We start from the raw sequence: 21,115 nt of genomic DNA, 5'->3' as shown, positions 1-21,115 counted from the left end.
GTTTTGTAGACTATATCACAGTCTCTATCTCTGTCTGAATGTTTCTTCATTATTAGATTTGGGTTCAACATTTTTGCAAGAAACTACAAAGCTGATGTGTTTTGCTAAATTTTCTGTTTGTGGAGTTCCAGATAAGGTCATGAAAGCTGAACTTGTGTTTGTGTATGTGTGTGTGTTTTGTGGGCACCCTAATCATATGTGTGTCATATTAATAATCATGGATGGCTACCATCCTGTAAGGACCAGCTCCACAGGGTCGGTGGGTCTCTCCCTGTGTGCGGCGACAAGAGAGTGTAGAAATAAAGACACAAGACAAAGAGATAAAAGAAAAGGCAGCTGGGCCTGGGGGACCACTACCACCAATGCGTGGAGACTGGTAGTGGCCTCGAATGTCTGGCTGTGCTGTTATTTATTGTATACAAAGCAAAAGGGGCAGGGAAAGAATGTGAGTCTTCTCCAATGATAGGTAAGGTCACATGGGTCACATGTCCACTGGACAGGGGGCCCTTCCCTGCCTGGCAGCCGAGGCAGAGAGAGAGTGAAGACAAAGAGAAAGACAGCTTATGCCATTATTTCTACATATCAGAGACTTTTAGTACTTTCACTAATTTACTACTGCTATCTAGAAGGCAGGGCCAGGTGTACAGGATGGAACATGAAGGTGGACTAAGAGCGTGACCACTGAAGCACATCATCACAGGGAGACGGTTAGGCCTCCAGATAACTGCGGGAAAGCCTGACTGGTGTCAGGCCCTCCACAAGAGGTGGAGGAGCAGAGTCTTCTCTAAACTCTCCCGGGGAAAAGGAGACTCCTTTTCCCGGTCTGCTAAGTAGCGGGTGTTGTTCCTTGACACCTTTCGCTACCGCTAGACCACGGGTCCGCCTGGCAACAGGCATCTTCCCAGACGCTGGCGTCACCGCTAGACCAAGGAGCCCTCTGGTGGCCCTGTCTGGGCATAACAGAAGGCTCGCACTCTTGTCTTCTGGTCACACCTCACTATGTCCCCTCAGCTCCTATCTCTGTATGGCCTGGTTTTTCCTAGGTTATGATTATAGAGCGCGGATTATTATAATATTGGGATAAAGAGTAATTACTACCAACTAATGATTAATGATATTCATATATAATCATATCTAAAATCTATATCTGGTATAACTATTCTTGTTTTATATTTTATTATACTGGAACAGCTCGTGTCCTCAGTCTCTTGCCTCGGCGCCTGGGTGGCTTGCCGCCCACACCATCCTAGATATCATGCAAAGCATTGGTCTCTGTATTTACTTGGAAGCAGAGCTTCGGGAGTTATAATGCCAAACTGTTTATTTTCGCCACTAGTTTTTTTTTTTTCTTCAAGACAGAGTCTCGCTCTGTTGCCCAGGCTGGGGTGCAATGGCAGCTCTCGGCTCACTACAACCTCCACCTCCCGAGTTCAAGCAATTCTGCTGCCTCAGCGTCCCGAGTAGCTGGGATTACAGCGGCCCAACAAGACGCCCAGCTAATTTTTGTATTTTTACTAGAGATGGGGTTTCCCCAAGCTGGCCAGGCTGATCTTGAACTCCTGACCTCAGGTTATCCACCCGCCTGGGCCTCCCAAAGTGCTGGGGCTGGCATTACAGGTGTGAGCCACCATGCCCAGCCCCCTACTTGTATTAATCTACATCATCGCAAACACTTATTGACCACATTCTAATTTTTGTTAAAACTGTAAGTGCAACATAATGTCTTTTTTTCTTTTTCTTTTCTTTTTTTCTTTTTTTTTTGAGACAGAGTCTCGCTCTGTCACCCAGGCTGGAGTGCAGTGGCGCTATCACGGCTCACTGCAAACTCCACCTCCCGGGTTCAAGCGATTCTCCTGCCTCAGCCTCCCAAGTAGCTGGGATTACAAGTGCCCACCACCATGCCTGGCTAATTTTTGTATTTTTAGTGGAGTCGGAGTTTCACCTTGTTGGCCAGGCTAGTCTCGAACTCCTGACCTCAAATGATCCACCCACCTCAGCCTCCCAAAATGCTAGGATTACAAGCATGAGCCACTGTGTCTGCCCCTATATTACATATTATATTACATATATTATATATTAATATATGTAACATATGCTATCATTGCTAACATATGTAATATATGCTATTATTAGCTTCTTCCATTTTAGACCTCCCATGTCATTTGGACTCAGTGGGCTCGCCAAAGTCCCCATCTCACAAGTGGTCCTGCCCCATTTTGGGATCTCCTGCACCACACTTAATGGCCCCAACCATAAACTGCATCCTTACAACTGTGTCACTACACACACACAACAGTGGTGACTCCACCTCATGAGGGCAAGCGCCCACGAAGTGAGGTCTGCCCCTTAAAGGAGACTCAGGCCAATTACGGTTTTCCCTGTGAATGGGAAAAACATTCTGTAACCTGGTGGAGTCTCTCCCAAAATCCGGAGAGATTGATGCCAATAAGTCCTCTGCCTCTCTTTAAAGACTCACAAACATCTTAAAGATATTTCACCCAACTTTGAGACCTATGTATCATGATTTATTGTGCAACAGCTTGGGGAAGTTTACTCATGATAGAGCCCCTAGCACCTCAAAGCAACTCTGCCACTCCCAACATCTCCCTGGGCCTTTTCCCCCAACTTGGGTCTTTCTTTGTGTAATGTTTCAAGGACTAGTAAACTCATGATACAAGCGCACCCAGGAGGCACGCCGTAAATGCTCTTGAAATGAATGAATGAATGAGGAAGGAATGTTACTGTGTTGCTAGGTAAAGGTGAAGAAAGGAATGTTGGGGGGCCAAGCTGGGTGCTGATTGGCTAGTCCTCACAATGCAGTAGGGGCAGAGCACGGAACTTAGGAGAGGGTTTCTTTAGACCAGGTAGTCGCTGTGCAGCCGGTCAGGACGTGGGACGCAAGAGGCAATCTTGCCTGGTTCGCAGGTCCGAGGCGGGCGCGGTGGCCCTTCGGGCCCCGCCCCTCCCCGCCCCGCTCCGCCCCGCCCCGCCTACCGGCAGCCGGGCCACGGCCCAAGCGGAGGCCGCGCCGACGCCTGCGCAATGTATCGGAGAGCAACCACCGCCTCCGGTCCCGACTCCGATGATGGCGGACGGCGCCGCAGCTAGCGCTGGCGGCAGCCCATCCTTGAGAGAGCTGCGGGCACGGATGGGTGAGCGGGCGGGCGACTCCCGGGGGTGGTTCGGGCCCGCGTGGGAGGCAGGGTTCCCGCAGTCCCCGGGCCGTCGGAGCGGCGCAGCGGGCGCCACAAAACTTTTCCCTGGAGTCGCCTCGTGCTATCTGGTCCTCCCCTCACCCCCGCCGGAGTGCCCTGGGATGGGACAGGGGCGGGGACGGGGGGTTGAAATGGTCGGCCGACGCCGCGAGCCGCCTGAGTCCCGCCGCCAACGGTCGAACTGCCGCTGCCAACGGTCTGAGCCTCGCGGACGCGGCGCGAGGCAACTCACGGGCTCTGCTTCGACGGGCGGGGCGGGGGCGGCTGGAACCCGGACCCCGCGGACCGCCCCGAGCCCCGTCTGCCCTTGGGGGGCGGCGGCCGCCCGCGCAACCGCCCCAACGAACGCACAGTTGCCTGGGATGTGCGGGCGCCCGCAGGGACTCGGCGCGCCGGCGCCGCCTCCGCGGCCAGGCAGCCTTTCCAGGGCACGGAAAGTTTGAGTTATCCCCCAGCCCGGGTCGTGGGCGAGTTTAGGCGCTTTTACTGTCGCAGTCCTTGCCTCTCCCAAAGGCTAACCTCCTGCACCCTCCCGGTCAAGGTACAGGCAGGAAGCTGGGTGAGGGTGGGGATGCTTAAAAGTTGCTTTAAAAGTTGGGATGAAACTTGGCTGTTTGCATCTCTTGATTTGCCTGGTGTAGCACATGACTTCGACAAGATGTCATCTTCTGTGGGACATCTTGCAGTCTCTAGGCTGAACTGAACGGGAATCAGCACTTCAGAGTGCTTTTTCCTCAACTAGTCCCATCGCCAAAAAGTTTTTCCCTCCTCGAAAACCGTCAATCTTATACAATTTGACAGCGCATTGCTTGGTCCAGGAGACTGCTCCACTACCTGAGATAGGATTTCTTCCTTGCAGGAGGTTGCTTTTAGCCTGTTAGACTAGTTTCCTCTGCTATGAGCGCGAATAAAACGATTTTATTAATTTTAATTGAATTTCTTGGGTTTTTTTTTTTTTTGCATTTGCAATTAAAAAGTTAGATTGTTTACGATTGGGAAGCTATATGTTACTTGAGAAGACTTTGAATCAGCTCTCCAAAGACTGTGCCAGAAGCATATACTACATACACTTTCACCATTCATTAGGGAGAAAAGAATCTTCCTTCCTGTCTAAACTTATGATTCACCTAGAAAGACAGTCTCCAATAAATTGTATTGCTTATTGGTACCTGTGGCTCTCAGGCACTGGTTTATTTCAGTGATTTAGATTAACCAGCATTACTCGAATATGGTGAAGAAGCTGTGAACCGGATAAACCCCTAAAAGCATTTGTATATCAGATGTTGGAAAGTGTTTTCAAATTATATATGGGACAGATACTTGAATTCACAGCATTTCAAACCAAAAACTTAAGAGCCATGTAAAAGTCTTAACCTAGGACCCTGGTTTAAATGCTTGCTGCCCACTTCATGTTAGGAATTGTAAATATCGCATGTTAGACTTTTTTCACAGAGCACCAACTTGACCAGAACTGCCCTTTAGATCTCAGCATTTTCCTGAAGGGGTCAAGGAAACAGATGTTTTTGCTAAAATATTGTTTTCATCTTCTGCTGGCAGCCTGGCAGCAAGAGTTAAAACTGTCTTGAATACATAACATATAAATGCACAGCACAGTCAAAATACATTTATACATGTATGTATGCATGCAATAGATACATGTATATATATGTGTTACATATAAAGTGTAAATATATATTTGTTGAGTGATGTTTTCTGTGCATAGCACTGTGCTGAGGTTGTAGCATACCAAATATTTAACAAAACACATGTGTTTACATTTTTATGCAGAATTGTTTTAAAATAAAAAATTTTTTGACTATTTCAACCAGATAAGCATAAGAAACTTGCCACTGACGTTATCACCTTTCCCTTCTTGTTTTTCTAAATTCACCAGTGTTTCTCAGTTTAGAATAACTTATTCAAGGAATAATTTCTACCAATGCAGAAAAAGCTACTGAGATTGACAGCCAGATTATCATAGAATTTTGGAGTTGGAGAAACCTTAAGATGATCTTGTCAGGCATCCAGAGTCCCAGTTGTAAAATCCCAGGGCACTTCTGCCACTTGAATGGGCACTCTCATGAGGAGCTTAATATTTTTCCAACTAGCCATTCCATTGTAGACAGCTCTAAATGGTAGAAAATTGTCTCCAGTTTTGTCTTCAAGACATGCTATCTTTGGTTTGAACTTGGAGGTCTTCTGAAAGTCTCAGCCCTATGACTTTGGCTTTTGCTATTTGAGGCAAAATTATGTGAATCTGCCTGATTTTTATGGTTCTCTGATGGCAGATTTCTTTTCCTGTTATTTTTTCTTAATATTTCAAAATAAAGTTGCTTTGAAATTTACAGTTAAATCAAGTTCTGGCTTCACCACTTACTACCTGTGTGAATTGGGAAAGTTATGTTTAGCTTCAGTTTTTTCAACTATAAAAAAAAATTGAGGAAAATAATTATGTCCACTTTATAGGATTGTTGTAAGAATTACATGAAGTAATACCAATGAACTTTGTAAATGGTGAAATGATATATGTGTTATGGAAGTTTTTAGAAAAGTTCCATAAATACAGATTAAGATTCATAATTCAGTTTTAGTGATAAACTACACATTTTCTTATTTAATCTCCAGGCAAAATATAACTTTTACTTTAATTTTGGATTTAGAATTAGTATAAGGACTACAGAAATACCTTGCTGTTACTTTTAACTGAATATTAAGTAAATTCCCTCATTCATTTAAATGCATGTTAAGTAATTCTTTCATTCAATGAAGTTGAATAAAATGTTGACTTTATTATATCCAGACATAAAGGTGTTATCCCATTTTCTGGACATTTTAAATAATTTTTAAACCCTGTCCTTTCTGTTAGTGTATTTCTTACCAGTAGGAATTTGGATACAAAGGTCTAAAAATCAGATTGGATACTACTACCACATTAACCTTTATATGATTTGGTTCATTATTCTCACCACAGCTACTTCTAAGGTTATTTCTGTTTAATAAGATTTTTAATTAGCCTGGTAAAAATATACTTTTTTTTGAGACAGGGTCGCCCAGGCTGGAGTGCAGTGGGATGCTAAAGGCTCACTGCAGCCTCAAACTCTTGGGCTCAGCCTCCTGAGTAGCTGAGACTACAGGCGTGCGCCACCACACCCAGCTAATTTTTGTATTTTTAGAGATGGGGGTTTGCCATGTTACCCAGGCTGGTTCCAAACTCCTGACCTCAAGTGATCCACTTGCCTTGGCCTCCCAAAGTGCTGGGATTACAGGCATGAGCCACCACTCTGGGCCAAAAATGTAGATTTTGAGAGAAATTATCAGCTAAATAGTGTCAAATACAGACTATCCTTGGGACTTCTAAGCAGGAGAACTGAATGTGTAAAAACAATACTGCAAGTACTTTATCGTTTTCTCTGCGCTCACATAAAAATATTGCAAGTGGGTATATAGGAGTGTCTGTAGACCAAGAATTTTTATTAATATACTAGTGCTCAAATTCAGAAAATAATTGTGGTCCATGGAATTGCCAGTACTTAAATTATTAAGGAAGCTGAGAAGAGTCTAATCTTCAAATTAAGCTAGGTCATATATTATCTGGGCTGTTCGGCCTCTGGGGTAAAAAAAAAAAAAAAAAAATGGTGATCCTTATGGCAGCAATTGTGATGTCATTTTCAAGGTTATGCTGTAAAATAACTCCCTCAGTAGCAATTAACACCTCAGAGTTCATTCATTTTATAAGTCCAAGGACAGCCCCTCTATTCCCTCAGTTAGTTTAACTGCCCATCTTCAACTGTTAAATTTTTCTTAATACATAGAAACCAGACTTGTATGCAGCATCACAGGGGCTTACTTCCTGTGCTTTTCTACAAAAGAACAGAGTTAGTTTTCAGTGTTATTTTCAATACTCTTTCTGAAGATGCTCAGTATTGTGGGACATTTTAGATATAGCCATATGTGGAATTAAAGGGTTCAGGGATTCCCCTATAATAACTCATGTGTGTCATCCTGGAATTTTAGTTTTCTTACTTTTCCTCATACTTTGCTTTCCTAATCTTACACTTCACCCTTATTGAAGTTTATCACTTTTCTGCCTGTTTACACGTTTGTTTGCACCTTGTATAGTTTATATTTGTTTGCTTGACATCTACCTAGAATGATACCATCCATCTCTTTGGAGATTACTTCTTCTAAAAGAATATTTATTTCTCCACCTTCAATATGCATCAGAATAGAGCTTTTAACAACTGTAGATGCCTGGGCCCCACAGCCAGAGACTAGTGGTAGGGAGTGGGCAGGCAGGCATTGCTGATTTTCTAAAAGTGAGTTAGGTGATTCCAGTGTGCAATCAGTATAGAAAGCCCCTAATTTAGGTAATTTATAAATGTACTCCTTAACATTGGTTGGGCCTGATCTTTCACTGAGTATTTCACTGTTAACACTTTGCTTCCCGGTTCAGATCCATAAATTCTTAACCTGTTTTCTTCTGAATTTCCAATTTATGGTGAAACTTAATTTTTCCAATTCCTTGCCAGCTCAGTTTTTCTAACACTTGGTGTAATGTTTTGTTTGAGACATTTTTGAAATCTATTAATCATTGGCTCCTACTCATCCACAAGCTTATGCTGCCACCGCCACTAACAACTCAATTATCTTTATGTCTACAAACACCCTGGCCCATCATAGTAAACACTTTAAATTCTTTGTTAAAGTGTTGTTGAAGATCATAGGTGTTCAATATATCTTTGTTGTTGACCCAGATGAAATCAGTCATGATTTATAGAAGTGATCCTATCCTTTATCATCAAATACAATTGGCGGTGGTTTGCTGACTCCTGTGTTAGCTATCCGTATTCTTAACATCTAATCCCTTTATCTCCCTGTATTTTAGTTGCTGCAGCAAACGAGATTGCTAAGGAAAGGAGGAAGCAAGGTGTGGTTAATCGTGTTGCAACCCATTCCTCAAATATAAGATCGACATTTAAACCAGGTATAATTTCTCTGATGCTTTGATAGATGTCAAAGTGTCATATCTTTAAAATTTGATATCCTATTAATATCTAACTATATTCTTTTTTTTAGTAATCGATGGATCCATGCTTAAAAATGACATAAAACAAAGATTAGCAAGAGAGCGCAGAGAGGAGAAAAGGAGACAGCAAGACGGTATATTTTAGACCTTTTTTCAAAAATCAGAATGAATTGTGTTATATATTGCAAAGTGTTTTTAACTTACTCCTCCTAATTTGTTTATATGATAGAGTATAATTTTTATATTATGTACTATTTTGGATTAAATCCTTTTACTAAATCAGGTAAAGAAGGCCCATGAAAATTTTTTGATTAAATTGTTTAATTTTTGAAGGAGTAGTTTATCTTAGCTTTGATTTTCTGAAAACTAAGGTCTGGAAATTTCTTCAGTATTTGTAAAAACAATCAGAATGGGATTTCAGTAAAAGTGATTCTTTTTTTTTTTTTTGAGGTGGAGTCTCACTCTGTCACCCAGGCTAGAGTTCAGTGGCGCGATCTTGGCTCACTGCAACCTTCGCCTCCCGGGTTCATGCCATTTTCCTGCCTCAGTCTCCCGAGTAGCTGGGACTACAGGCACCCGCCACCACACCTGGCTAATTTTTTGTATTTTTGGTAGAGACAGGGTTTCATCATATTAACCCAGGTGGTGGTCTCGATCTCCTGACCTCGTGATCCACCCACCTCGGCCTTCCAAAATGCTGGGATTACAGGCGTGAGCCACTGCGCCTGGCCAGTAAAAGTTATTCTAAAAATGAAAATAAATTGCCAATAATCCTAACATAGATAAGATGAAAAGCATGTTACCAAGTTGTAAAAAGATTATCCTTTTAGATCCTAATTTATACAGAGTCACACTTCAGAAGCATTTAGTGAGGGAAAATTCGAATATAGGAAAAATTTTGCTCTCCTGTGATACGGTATATGGTTAAGTCCATTAATGTAAAACTGGCATGTTTAATATGGTCTGTATAGATGAGGACTTTGAAAGAAGTTTCCTAGTAGAAGGGAACAAAACATATATCCTGGCCATGCGGTTTTTAAAAATTAGTATTTTAATGTACAGCATATTAATATGGTAGGGTTTGACTTTAGCTCAAATCAGCAGAAATATCACATGAAAGAAAATATTTTTTCTTAATTTGGAATTGTAGTTTGGACAGGATGAGAGTCATTTGGCATAGACAATCCAGTTCTCCAGAGTTAAATGAATACTCAGTGAAAATGGTTCTTCAGTGGCTACCTCTGTTCACTTTTATAATAAATCTTTAGTTACTAGCACAGGTTGTGTTATTTTAAGAAAGTGAATGAGATATGTTAACTTTTTCCTTCTGTGTGTGTAATGTGGAAAACCTAAATATTTTCTTGGCTCTTACACCTTGAAAATGTATTTGGAATATTTCAGCCAATAAAGAAACACAACTACTTGAAAAAGAAAGAAAGACCAAGCTCCAATATGAAAAACAGATGGAGGAAAGACAGAGAAAGCTGAAGGAGCGAAAAGAGAAAGAAGAACAACGGAGAATAGCCGCAGAAGAAAAAAGACACCAGAAGGATGAAGCACAAAAGGTACATAATTTTACAGCCTGTGCATGAGAGGATAAACTGTGTTGCCTGAGTCTGGAATATTGTTTTCTCAGGCCTTCTCTGCCTTACTGGCCCTGTAGAAAGGGAACCAATCCCAGCTCTTTCTTCTTCACTTCCTCTTCCCCTCAGCATTATATAGGCTCTTACCCATGGCCTGATAAGATCCCAGGAGCTTAGACCCACTAGCCTAGGGAATGGGGAGCCTTCCAAATCCAGGAACAAAGCCCCATCCACCTTCAGGACTTGGCACATGAGGTACCTGTGGCCTGGGGTTCTGAGTGGCTCTGTTTACTACCAAAAAGCATTCACTGTTGTCTCATTGCCTACAGAATAGGGGCAGACCCCACTGTCTGACCCTCCCTGACATGCCCTCATCTGACGAATTTCTCACAACTCCTTTAAAAGTGTGACTCCCCAGCCAAATCAGGGCACTCGCTCTCTCCACCCTCTGTCTCCGTGTTCCTCGTTCCTCACATTCCCTTTCCTGACAGGGCCCATCTGTATGTGTGGTTCAGAGTCAGCATTCTTGCTCTTGTTTTGTAGCACTGCCCCTCTCTTTTCCTTTCTGGATTCTCTTTTGGTGTCTTTGGCACTCTGTTGGGATGAGTCTGTGGCTTTGTTATGCCCTCTCTTTTTCACTTTTGTCTTTCTTCAGTTTGTCTTTTGTGGTACTGGGCATCTGGCTACCTGTCTCATTCCGTATGATTCTCTCTGACACCGAATTTTTCTCTTGTAGGTCATTTCACTACTTGACTTGGAACATGCTTGACTCCTTCTGAATCTAGCATGGTCGCTGTGACACTGTCCTCTATCTTCCTGGCATTCTCTCTTTCTCTTTATTCCAGGGATTTTTTTTTTTTCTTTGAGACAGAGTCTCACTCTGTCACCCAGGCTGGAGTGCAGTGGCGTGATCTTGGCTCACTGCAACCTCTGCCCCCCGGGTGCAAGCAATTCTCCTGCCTCAGCCTCCCAAGTAGCTGGGATTGCAGGCACCCCCCACCACGCCTGGCTAATTTTTGTATTTTTAGTAGAGATGGGGTTTCACTATCTTGGCCAGGCTGGTCTTGAACTCTTGACCTCGTGATCCACCCTCCCTGGCCTCCCAAAGTGCTGGGATTACAGGCGTGAGCCACTGTGCCCAGCCCATTACAGGGATTCTTAAGTGTCCCTAAATAAGCCTTAGTCTGTCTTTTGGTCTCTGACTCTGGCCTTTTTCTGCCTGAGGCAGCTTGATTTTCTTCTGTCTTTGTCTTAGCTTCTATCTGTTTTTCCCCATCTTTATATCCTCTGCCTGCCATTCTCTCAGTGTGTTGTATTTTTATTTCCCTCTCTTGTTTTCTGTCATTCTAATATTTGCATTTCTTTTTCTCTCCTGTTCTCTTTGGTTCCATTTCTCCCATGAAGCTTCCTCTTGTCTTTCTCTGCGGTGCTCAGTTTCCTCCCTCCTCATCCATACCTTTGCTCTTGTACGTGCTTCCTCTCCAGCCCTGCACCCTATCTGGAGAGCTTCCTGATTCTAGGACACTTCTTGTGCCACTTCTTCCCCATCCATGGTGTACTATCTCTCTATCTCTCTCTTTCTGAACCCTTTTCTGTGGTTGTTTATGTTCTGTTTCATGCTCTAGTATTTGGTAGACTCTCATTCAGAATTTCTGTCACTTTCCATCTCTCTTATTTTACTTATCTGTGGTGAAGAGATGAAGGCCAGAGAAAGAGAGAGAATGAACTAAGTAAAGATAAACCAAGAAAGAACCAAGAACTAAGTAAAGAACCAAAGAAAGTGAAATATAAACTGTGTGTAGAGTAAGTGGGAGTCCATGGAGGAGAGAGACAAGTCACAGGGTCTGAGACCAAAAAATAAAGACTATCTTAGAGAAAAAGGCAGCTGCCAGAGAGAACACAGAGAAGAGAAGAGAATGCAGGAAAATGACACTGCAGACAGAAAGGGAGCCACAGACATGGCAGGAGAAGGGGCAAAAGAAAACCCCAGATAGCTAATGCGGGGGAGTCCCAGACAGAACAGGGGACCTGGGACACTGTAAGTAGGCTACATATAGCAAAAGAGGAATTCTGGAGAGCAGAAAAAAAAAACCAACCCAGACTCAGTGGTGCTGAGGAGGGATGAGTGTGGACAGGAGGTGTATATGAAATTGGATAGGAACTTCCATGTGAGCCTTGGGTGGCCATGATGTGAGAAGGGACCTGGAAGAGAGCACAGTAGGTAATGCATTTGGAAACAGGAATAGAATCAGAAATAGTTTAATAATACGAAGTTAATCTTTGTTTTTATTCTATTATAGTTTCAGGGTTTCTAAGTAATTCAGAACAACTGCCTTTCTGTTAGAAAACATAATTTTCAAATGTTGCACATTATATCAACTTTATTTTAAAAATTGCAGTTGCTTTTCTTCTCAGAAGATATGGCTCCTGTCCGTTTTCCTAGTACGTTTATCTTTGCCCTTGGTAGAAACAGTAGAGGCTTTGTAAGGATGGTGTTTGCTATGAAATGGTTGTTGTTAGGGAAAAATAGAAGACCTCTGGTCCTAAAAGTTGATTTCCTTACCTGAGTTTATGGTATGGCACAGTACAAGGATGAGAAATATTTGAGAGAAGAGCTCATTTCTGGAAGTGGAGTTGTTTTGCTGCAACATGGCATTTACTTTGTATAGCTGTTGTCTTGACCAGTTAAAGTTGAGGTCAAGACAAATATATTGATTATCTTTTTTGAAACTTTATTTTTATTAGTTAACACCAGAATTTTAGCTGTTACAGATGTGAGTATAATAGATGATTCTGGTATAAATTTAACTTATATGTGTGCTGATTTTTCCCCTGCCTCATTCCACAAAGAATTTAAGGTGACTTAAAAATACATACCACACCAGATGATAAAATAAATGGTTGGGGAAATCAAGCAGAGGGGAAAATTAACGTAGGCAAATAAAACATAAGGTATGATTAGCATACACAAAAGTATACCAGTCAGTCTTTGTACAATTGCTAGAAAGAGGCTACACATTTGGCTCTAAATTTCCTAATGATACAAACAAAGAGGAAAGCATGGTCATTTTCTTAATGCAAGGTCCATAAGATAAAAAAAAAATGAGTTATTTAGGAGAAGCACTGGTATTGATTGATAGCTGAGACATATCTCCAATTATTTTAAACTTTTACCTGAGACAGAAATTTGGTTATGGTTTATTTTATAAACCACAGATCAAAATTATACTAATATAATGAATACGTAAAAATATGTTGGCGTTTATTTTAAATAGGAAAAATTTACAGCCATTCTTTATCGTACTTTGGAACGGAGGAGACTTGCTGATGATTATCAGCAAAAAAGATGGTCATGGGGAGGCTCTGCAATGGCGAATTCTGAGAGCAAAACTGGTAATTAATACACCTGTTAAATTTTAAGTTTGTTTATGTTCTTGTTTAAATATTGGCTATGAGTAGAAGCTTGCATTTACAGCAAGATTTTAGTGTTTGTATCCTAAACAAAAATACTGTACATAGTAAATTTAAATTTGTATCATATGCCATTGCAAAAGAAACAGGTGAAATGTTATAGTAGATTTTATTTAGCTCAATATACCTAAAATCTTATTTAAACTTATAATCAGCAGAAAAATGCTGAATAATGACTAAGCTTTACACAGCTTATCAAATGCATATTTTTAAAAATAAGTCTGCCTTGTCTACTATTGATTCAGTGTAAATTTTCTTATATGCACATAATTCTACACAATTTCAGAAAACAAAAGTAAAATTTATGTAGTTTAGAAGGATTGGCCAGTTGCCGTGGCTCACACCTGTAGTCCCAGCACTTTGAGAGGCCAAGGCGGGCAGATCACTTGAGGTCAAGAGTTCAAGACCTGCCTGGCCAACATGGTGAAGCCCCGTCTCTACTAAAAAAAAAAGGATTGACGGGCAGTGATATTGTGAACTTGAGTAATGTAAGTCTGTGCTCCATAGAACTACATCATGAAAACTCATTTTGTTTCAGTTAATGATGCTTTCCTCCTTGAAATATGATTACAGTATTATGTCTTTTCTCAGCCAATAAACGATCTGCATCTACTGAAAAACTTGAACAGGGTACTTCTGCTTTAATCAGACAAATGCCTTTGTCATCTGCAGGCCTTCAAAATTCCGTTGCCAAAAGTAAGTAGTTATTTCATGTATTCTACTGAATTTCTATTAAATGAAATAAGTTCTTTATATTTTTACAGTACCACCTGTTTAGATTGTGGAACATTTATGTTTATTTCAGAACAGTCCCATGTTATTTTACAGCAGAGGGAGAGAGATAGTCATACTTCTTTTTTTTTTTTTTTTTTTTTTTTTTTGAGACAGAGTCTCACTCTATTGCCCAGGGTGGAGTGCAGTGGCATGATCTTGGCTCACTACAACCTCTGCCTCGTGGGCTCAAGCGATTCTCGTGCCTCAGCCTCCCAAGTAGCTGGGATTACAGATATGGATCACCACGCCCAGCTAACTTTTGTACTTTTGGTAGAGATGGGGTTTCACCATGTTGGCCAGGCTGGTCTCGAACTCCTGACCTCAAGTGATCCACCCGCCTCGGCCTCCCAAAGTCCTGGGATTACAGGCGTGAGCCACCATGCCTGGCCTTGTATTTTCATCAATATACTTGTTTCATGATGCTTGTGTTAATCATATGAGATGGGATTATTGGACCTCAGTAGCTGAAACTGAAACATATTTTGGTCAAAAGACACTGCCATTAAGTGGCATAATTATTTATTTGAAAATTAGTTCATATTCTACCAACATATAAATGAAATTATGTTTTCTACGGACTGGTTAGACTAGTTATTCAATTTCCATTAAGTATTGTGAATATTACCTCATTTTAGAAAAGTAATAGCATATATGTAGCAGTGGACAGGTTGATCTGCATTACATATATCATATTTGTTATTCACAATTATCTTGGAAAATTGACAGAGAAGTATAATTGCCTTCCTTGTTTTATAGTTAAGACTCCAAGAAATTCAGTGATTTCTACTCTAACATCCTTTTCTGTGGTTTATATTTTGGTCATTTGATAGATGGATCATGATATTTAAATTCTACCTTTCATTTATAAGTCAATGTTTTCCCCCAAAAGCAAATAATGTGATAATGATGTTTAATGATAGACGTATTGCCAAGCTCCACTTTACAACTCTTCCTAATGGCAATACAGAGTTGTTTCAAATACAGTGATGTTATCTACTATGAATAATTCAAATATATTTTTGTTTCTGGTGTTTGCCCTTTTAATTAGTGTTCCTTATTAAAAGAAAAATCTATACCCAAGTGTGTGTCAATAACCATGTCTGGCTTGTAGCACATGGTGCCTCTCATTGATAATTGAAGTGGATTAGGCAACCATACCCATCAATCCAAAAAAAAAGATCCCTTTTCTTTCCAGAGGAAAAAGAGGAGTGTTCTTGAGAGGAAAAAGAGAACAAATTTCACATCATAACCCTTAAACTTAGCCATTAAAAAAGATGAGGAAAGATGGCTTTTGTGCCTTGTGAATTGAATAAGGCATAATTATAGTTTGAATTTTAAAATGTTTGTTTTGCATTATTAGGTATCTCAACAATTTTTGAGCAATGCTGATTGCTATAAAATTCTAGTACAGCAAAATATTTTGGATACAATTTAAAGTATAATTAATTGTAGCAGTAGTTAACCTTATGGAAAAGATTTCCATTTTTGCCTAAAACAATATAGTTTTTAATATGTTGAAAAGGATTTCTAGGGGGAAAGGATTTTTGTTCCAACTTACATTATGTTATTTGTACTTTTAGGACTCCTAAAATTTCAATGATGAGCTTGAGAGGTCTTTTATTTTATTGTCAGTCTGAGTATATCACATTTTCTCTTGTATTGGTCTGAGAAAAGTTCATCCACTTACCGCCTCCACCCTCAATGTACTTTCCCAAAGCACTTTGATCTTAGCCAAAAGGCCGAGAAGCGATCCCCAAAGCACTTTGATGTATAGTCTGGGTTCGTTCATAGATTAATATGGGAAGATTTTCTCTGGCACCTTGCTTATAATATGGTAAAATTAATTTATTATTCACCAACTAAATCCTTTAGAAAAATTAGATAACATTAATTGCAATGCCATGTTTATGTACTTTCATTTTAATATATCTTAATTGTTCCACAAGCATTGACTCTGTTTTACTATCTAATTGCTTTCAGGAATTAGCAAAGATTTATTTCATAGACATTTATTACATATTTAATATAATGAGCAAAAGCCTTATTAATGAGACATGTAGTCAGTGTGGCAATTCCTCAGGAATCTAGAACTAGAAATACCATTTGACCCAGCCATCCCATTACTGCATATATACCCAAAGGATTATAAATCATGCTGCTATAAAGACACATGCACATGTATGTTTATTGCAGCACTATTCACAATAGCAAAGACTTGGAACCAACCCAAATGTCTAACAATGATAGACTGGATTAAGAAAATGTGGCACATATACCCCATGGAATACTATGCAGCCGTAAAAAAAATGATGAGTTCATGTCCTTTGTAGGGACATGGATGAAGCTGGAAACCATCATTCTCAGCAAACTATCGCAGGGACATAAAACCAAACACTGCATGTTCTCACTCATAGGTGGGAATTGAACAAGGAGAACACTTGGACACAAGAAGGGGAACATCACACACCGGGGCCTGTTGTAGGGTGGGGGAAGTGGGGAGGGATAGCATTAGGAGATATACCTAATGTTAAATGATGAGTTAATGGGTGCAGCACACCAACATGGCACATGTTTACATATGTAACAAACTTGCACATTGTGCACATGTACCCTAAAACTTAAAGTATAATAAAAAAAAAAAAAAAGAGAAGGGACAGATTATGACTTCAGGATAATAGTTAAATTGTACTGTGAAGGAGCAATTCCAAATAAAACTTTTAAAATGATTTCTTTATTAGCTTTTAATACAAGAAGGTATGTGTGGAAGACACTTTGTGAAATAACTTGCTTAAAGGTACAGTATGTTGCCCACTCTGAAATGATGAATGCTATAATTAATGATTTCTAGGAAGTAAAATCCATATTGACAATGTCTTACCTTTAACTTGAAATGAAACCTGGTCAATCCAGAGAGATCAACATTTTAAACTCAAATGAAGTTCATAATCTAACCTGTAATATTTTAAATAACTATTTTAAATCTGGGTTGATTCAAGTAGTCTATTTTTTTCTATTCATTGCTGATTCATAATAACTGCTCACACCATTTTGTCATTTTTTGCAGTATGCTAATGAAGGATACCGACTTGAACACATGATCGAACCACCTCTGTGGTTCATGCTGCTCAATCACATTATTAATTCAAGGAATTTTCAGATGATACTGTGTTGTCAACATGTACTTTAGTTTACAAATCCCCGAAAGAGAAATTATTTTTTAAACAGCCATTTCTCAGTATTCTGAGCAAGAATATCTCAAGTGAAATGAAAGTGTCTACACGGAAGCAGATTATTTCTCCTTGGTTTGCTTAAATCGTGACATCTATACCAATTGTTAATATTCATTTTTATTTTGAAAATACTAGTTATAACTGTTTAACTTGTAAGGTCCAGGACCTGAGCCTCTGAAAGCCATTTTTTGACCATGATGCAGAAATCAGATGCTACAGCTGTCGGTAACTTTACACCTGATATCAAAAGAATGGCTCCGTAGGGTAAAACACTGACAGTCTGTTAGAGCCTACAAGTTGATACATGTATAACTCAGATAATTCATTTTCTTTATGTTAAGAACAAATATCTTTTTATCTAAATAATTGATATTGGAGTTTCATGTTTTCTTCATTTTATACTGGTGTGTGCACATATGTGTATGTGTGTACGTGTGTATATGTATATATCTTAAAATATATGCATATATAACAAAAATACTAGTTATAACTAAAGTGTAAATTACTTTTAAGTATTAGACATCATGTCTAAAGGGTTGTATGTTTGTAATTTGGAAACTTTGATGTCAGATAGTATCAGATATTTTACCTCTTAATTTTTACCATTTTCTAAATAATTTTTTTTTCATTTCAGATAAAGAATAAACTTGTTTTAAGTTTGGGGATATAGAATCTCTGCATAATATTTGAAATTAAATCTTATAAGCAAGGTAGAGAACATAAAAAATGTTTGAAAAAGGAGTATCTCACTCCTGAGATAATTAATAGTTTATGAAAACTAATATTCCTTTTGTACTTGCTCTCTAGGGAAAACAGACGAGAGAAGCTCATCTTTAAATAGAAGAGATAGTAACCTACATTCATCTGCTGATAAAGAACAAGCAGAAAGGAAGCCACGTGGTTAGTTACTTCTAAATACAAATTTTAAATAGTGATTTAAAAGAGGTATTTTATGTCAACATTGAATTGCTTGAAAAATCATTCCCAAAATTGGAAGCCAAAATATTCCTTCTTAAACTAAAAAATGTGCTTTGGTGCCACGCTTATTTGGCTAAAGCCAGAAAAATCTGTCTTTAAATGAAGTATATAATTCCTGCCATCATCTGACAAGGGGTGGATAATGCAGCTGAGGAAATAAATCACAGAATATCGGTATAGATAGGAGTGTACTGGAGGATTTGATTCACTTCCAGTATTTCATTAATTTGGATTTGGAAGTTTAAATACTTGGCCACATTTCAAACTTCAAAGCTTTGCCCTTGCTTCATAGCATTACCCACATATATCCTTTGTGCATATTTTCACTGCTGATTATTCACAGAATTTCACAGTGATTACTAAAGTACTTCTTTATATAAATAAAGTAGTTTCTTTTCTTTCTTTCTTTTTTTTTTTTTTGAAATAGAGTCTCGCTCTGTTGCCCAGGCTGGAGGGCACTGGCACCATCTCAGCTCACTGCAACCTCCGCCTCCCGGGTTCAAGCAATTCTCCTGCCTCAGCTTCCCGAGTAGCTGGGATTATAGGCGCCTGCCGCCACGCCTGGCTAATTTTTGTATTTTTAGTAGAAATGGGGTTTTGCCATGTTGGTCAGCTTGGTCTTGAACTCCTGACCTCAGATGATCCGCCCGTCTCGGCCTCCCAAAGTGCTAGGATTACAGGTGTGAGCCACCGCGCCTGGCCATAAAGTAGCTTCTTTTTAACACCTTTCCCTAGCATTTTCCTTTCACGTGTATTTGTTGCTTTTTGTTTCATACCAAACCATTCCTTTACAGAAGACTCTCCACTTAATTGATTCAGGTCAAATCGTATTAGAACAAATGTCATTGACACAAGGATCTTTATGAACATGAAGATTTATTGGAGCAAGATATTTTCAACAAAATTTACTTTTAACAAAAGTGTTTACTCACTTCCTTGGAGCCTTTGGCAGTGGACTTGACCATTATGATTTTCAGTGCTGTCTATCTGTAGGAATCTTTGTAAAAGTTGTTTTGCCATGTGCAACTTTTTTCCTCAAGTGTGAGTTCCTCCATAAATTTCATACGGTGGGGAATGGCTCTGTTTGAAATGTTACCTAGATTCTTTCCTTATTTTGGTATGTATGCTGTGGCCTTTCTCCTTTTATTCTGAGGATCTCTTCCTTGACAGTGCAGTCCAGTCAGATGACAGTGTTCAGTGTTTTGTGTTGCTGGAAAGCTGCTGTTGAGAGCAGTTTGCATTGCTCTTTCTTGCTTTGCGTTTGTGAGACCTCCAATGGAATCCTTTGGATTTGTTCTCATCATATATTTCATTGCTCATATATCAGTTCTCAAGAGAATAATTTAGTCAGTTGTCTGTTCAGCCCAGCAAAAGCGTCATTAGCCAGAAGCAGAAGTGCTGCTTCATTATCCAGCCCTGGAAAAGATGTTCCAGGTAACAGGCATATGGTGGAAAGCCAGGAGGTGTTAAAGTGTTTGCATTTCAAAGCAGGCTTCATCACTGAATTTGTTGCATTTAGGCATCAAAATAGTTTGAATCAGTAGTTACCATATTAGTGATTTTACCCAGCATTTGATGTTGCATATTTATTTTATGACTTCTAACATGATAGGGCAGTTATATGGGAGACAGGTAATTTGTAGGATGAGATAGCTAACTTTGGAGGTGTTTGTTAAATTTTAAAGTTCTATGGGTTTTAAAAATATAAAATACCTTCACTCATTTCAAGGGAGAAAGTTTCCTACTCCACCTTCCCTTTTTCCCCTAAAATATGGAAGAATAGCATAGAGCCACCCTTCAGCTTTTAGTTAGAGACCTGAAGATTGTTCTTAACATGAAACATCTTCAGAGCTGTGTGGACTTTCTCATTTATAGTTTACATGTAGTATTAGACTTGCCTTTGGATAGCAAGACCGCCCCTCCCCCCATAATGGAAAGGGCTAATGCATTGTTCCTATGATTTTTTTTCTCTTTTTTCCCCTTCACTTTTTCCTTTCCAGTATATATCCCACTCCGTTTGCTTTTTCTCTGTTAGTATTCATATGATTAATAAAACGCATCTAAATGCTATCACAGACTTTCTTGTACTGCAGCCTTATTTATTTTGTTCCAATTCCTGACATTTTTATGCCCAATTATATGTATGTCAGGTTATTTTCTGCCAGTTTCCCTTTCCCACCAATCTATGGTGAGATATTTCTATTACCACCATCCAAAAAAATCTCAATATTTTGTCTTAAAAGTTTATAGCTAATAAAAAACCAGTCATACTATGTTTTCTGTAGCACAAACTGTTGGTGTAATGTGACTGTTTAGGCACACGTAGATATGTAAATAAAATGCTTTCTCCACTAAAAATGAGGGACTAAAAGATAACATTTAATTTAGCTAAAAGTTTTATTCATAAGTAGTCAATCTTTGGTAATTTGGGGTAAGATTAGGTGAAAATTTGCCACCCATACTTAAAGATGAGGTGGCAGATAAATTTAACCAGGTCTTTTTTTTTTTTTTTTTTTTAGTTTAATTTACCAGGTCTTAAGGAAGCCACCTCCAAATACCTTTTGAAAAATGTTTAATTAGGCCAGGTGCAGTGTCTCACGCCTGTAATGCCAGCACTTTGGGAGGCTGAGGCAAGTGGATCACCTGAGGTCAAGAGTTCAAGACCAGACTGGCCAACATGGTGAAACCCCGTCTCTACTAAAAATACAAAATTTTCCGGGTGTGGTAGCGCATGTCTGTAATCCCAGCTACTTGGGAGTGTGAGGCAGGAGAATCGCTTGAACCTGGGAGGCAGAGGTTGCAGTGCGCCAAGATCATGCCACTGCACTCCAGCCTGGG

At 39.7% G+C, this 21,115-nt stretch overlaps 1 protein-coding gene across 14 annotated transcripts in view; it reads left to right on the top strand.

The window, feature by feature from the left end:
* The first annotated feature begins 2,863 nt into the window (after positions 1 to 2,863).
* The window catches only part of MAP7D3 (MAP7 domain containing 3), a 33,618-nt gene continuing 15,366 nt past the window's right edge, over positions 2,864 to 21,115 (top strand). For 6 of the 14 annotated variants that reach the window (XM_063635376.1, XM_063635382.1, XM_055268337.2 and 3 more), the window contains exons 1-7: positions 2,998 to 3,152; positions 8,101 to 8,199; positions 8,292 to 8,375; positions 9,643 to 9,806; positions 13,100 to 13,217; positions 13,869 to 13,991; positions 18,107 to 18,199. In XM_063635376.1, coding sequence (XP_063491446.1) covers positions 3,083 to 3,152; positions 8,101 to 8,199; positions 8,292 to 8,375; positions 9,643 to 9,806; positions 13,100 to 13,217; positions 13,869 to 13,991; positions 18,107 to 18,199 — 751 coding nt within the window. In that variant the 5' untranslated portion in view covers positions 2,998 to 3,082. Of the gene's footprint in view, positions 3,153 to 8,100; positions 8,200 to 8,291; positions 8,376 to 9,642; positions 9,807 to 13,099; positions 13,218 to 13,868; positions 13,992 to 18,106; positions 18,200 to 21,115 lie in introns of all 14 variants that reach the window. The other 8 variants (XM_063635384.1, XM_063635383.1, XM_063635380.1 and 5 more) reach the window with 4 other exon arrangements.

The sequence above is a fragment of the Symphalangus syndactylus genome, chromosome X (assembly GCF_028878055.3).
Source record: "Symphalangus syndactylus isolate Jambi chromosome X, NHGRI_mSymSyn1-v2.1_pri, whole genome shotgun sequence".
Lineage (NCBI taxonomy): Eukaryota > Metazoa > Chordata > Mammalia > Primates > Hylobatidae > Symphalangus > Symphalangus syndactylus.
The sequence above is the reverse complement of the archived record's forward strand: the minus strand, read 5'-3'. Positions and strand labels throughout refer to the sequence as shown.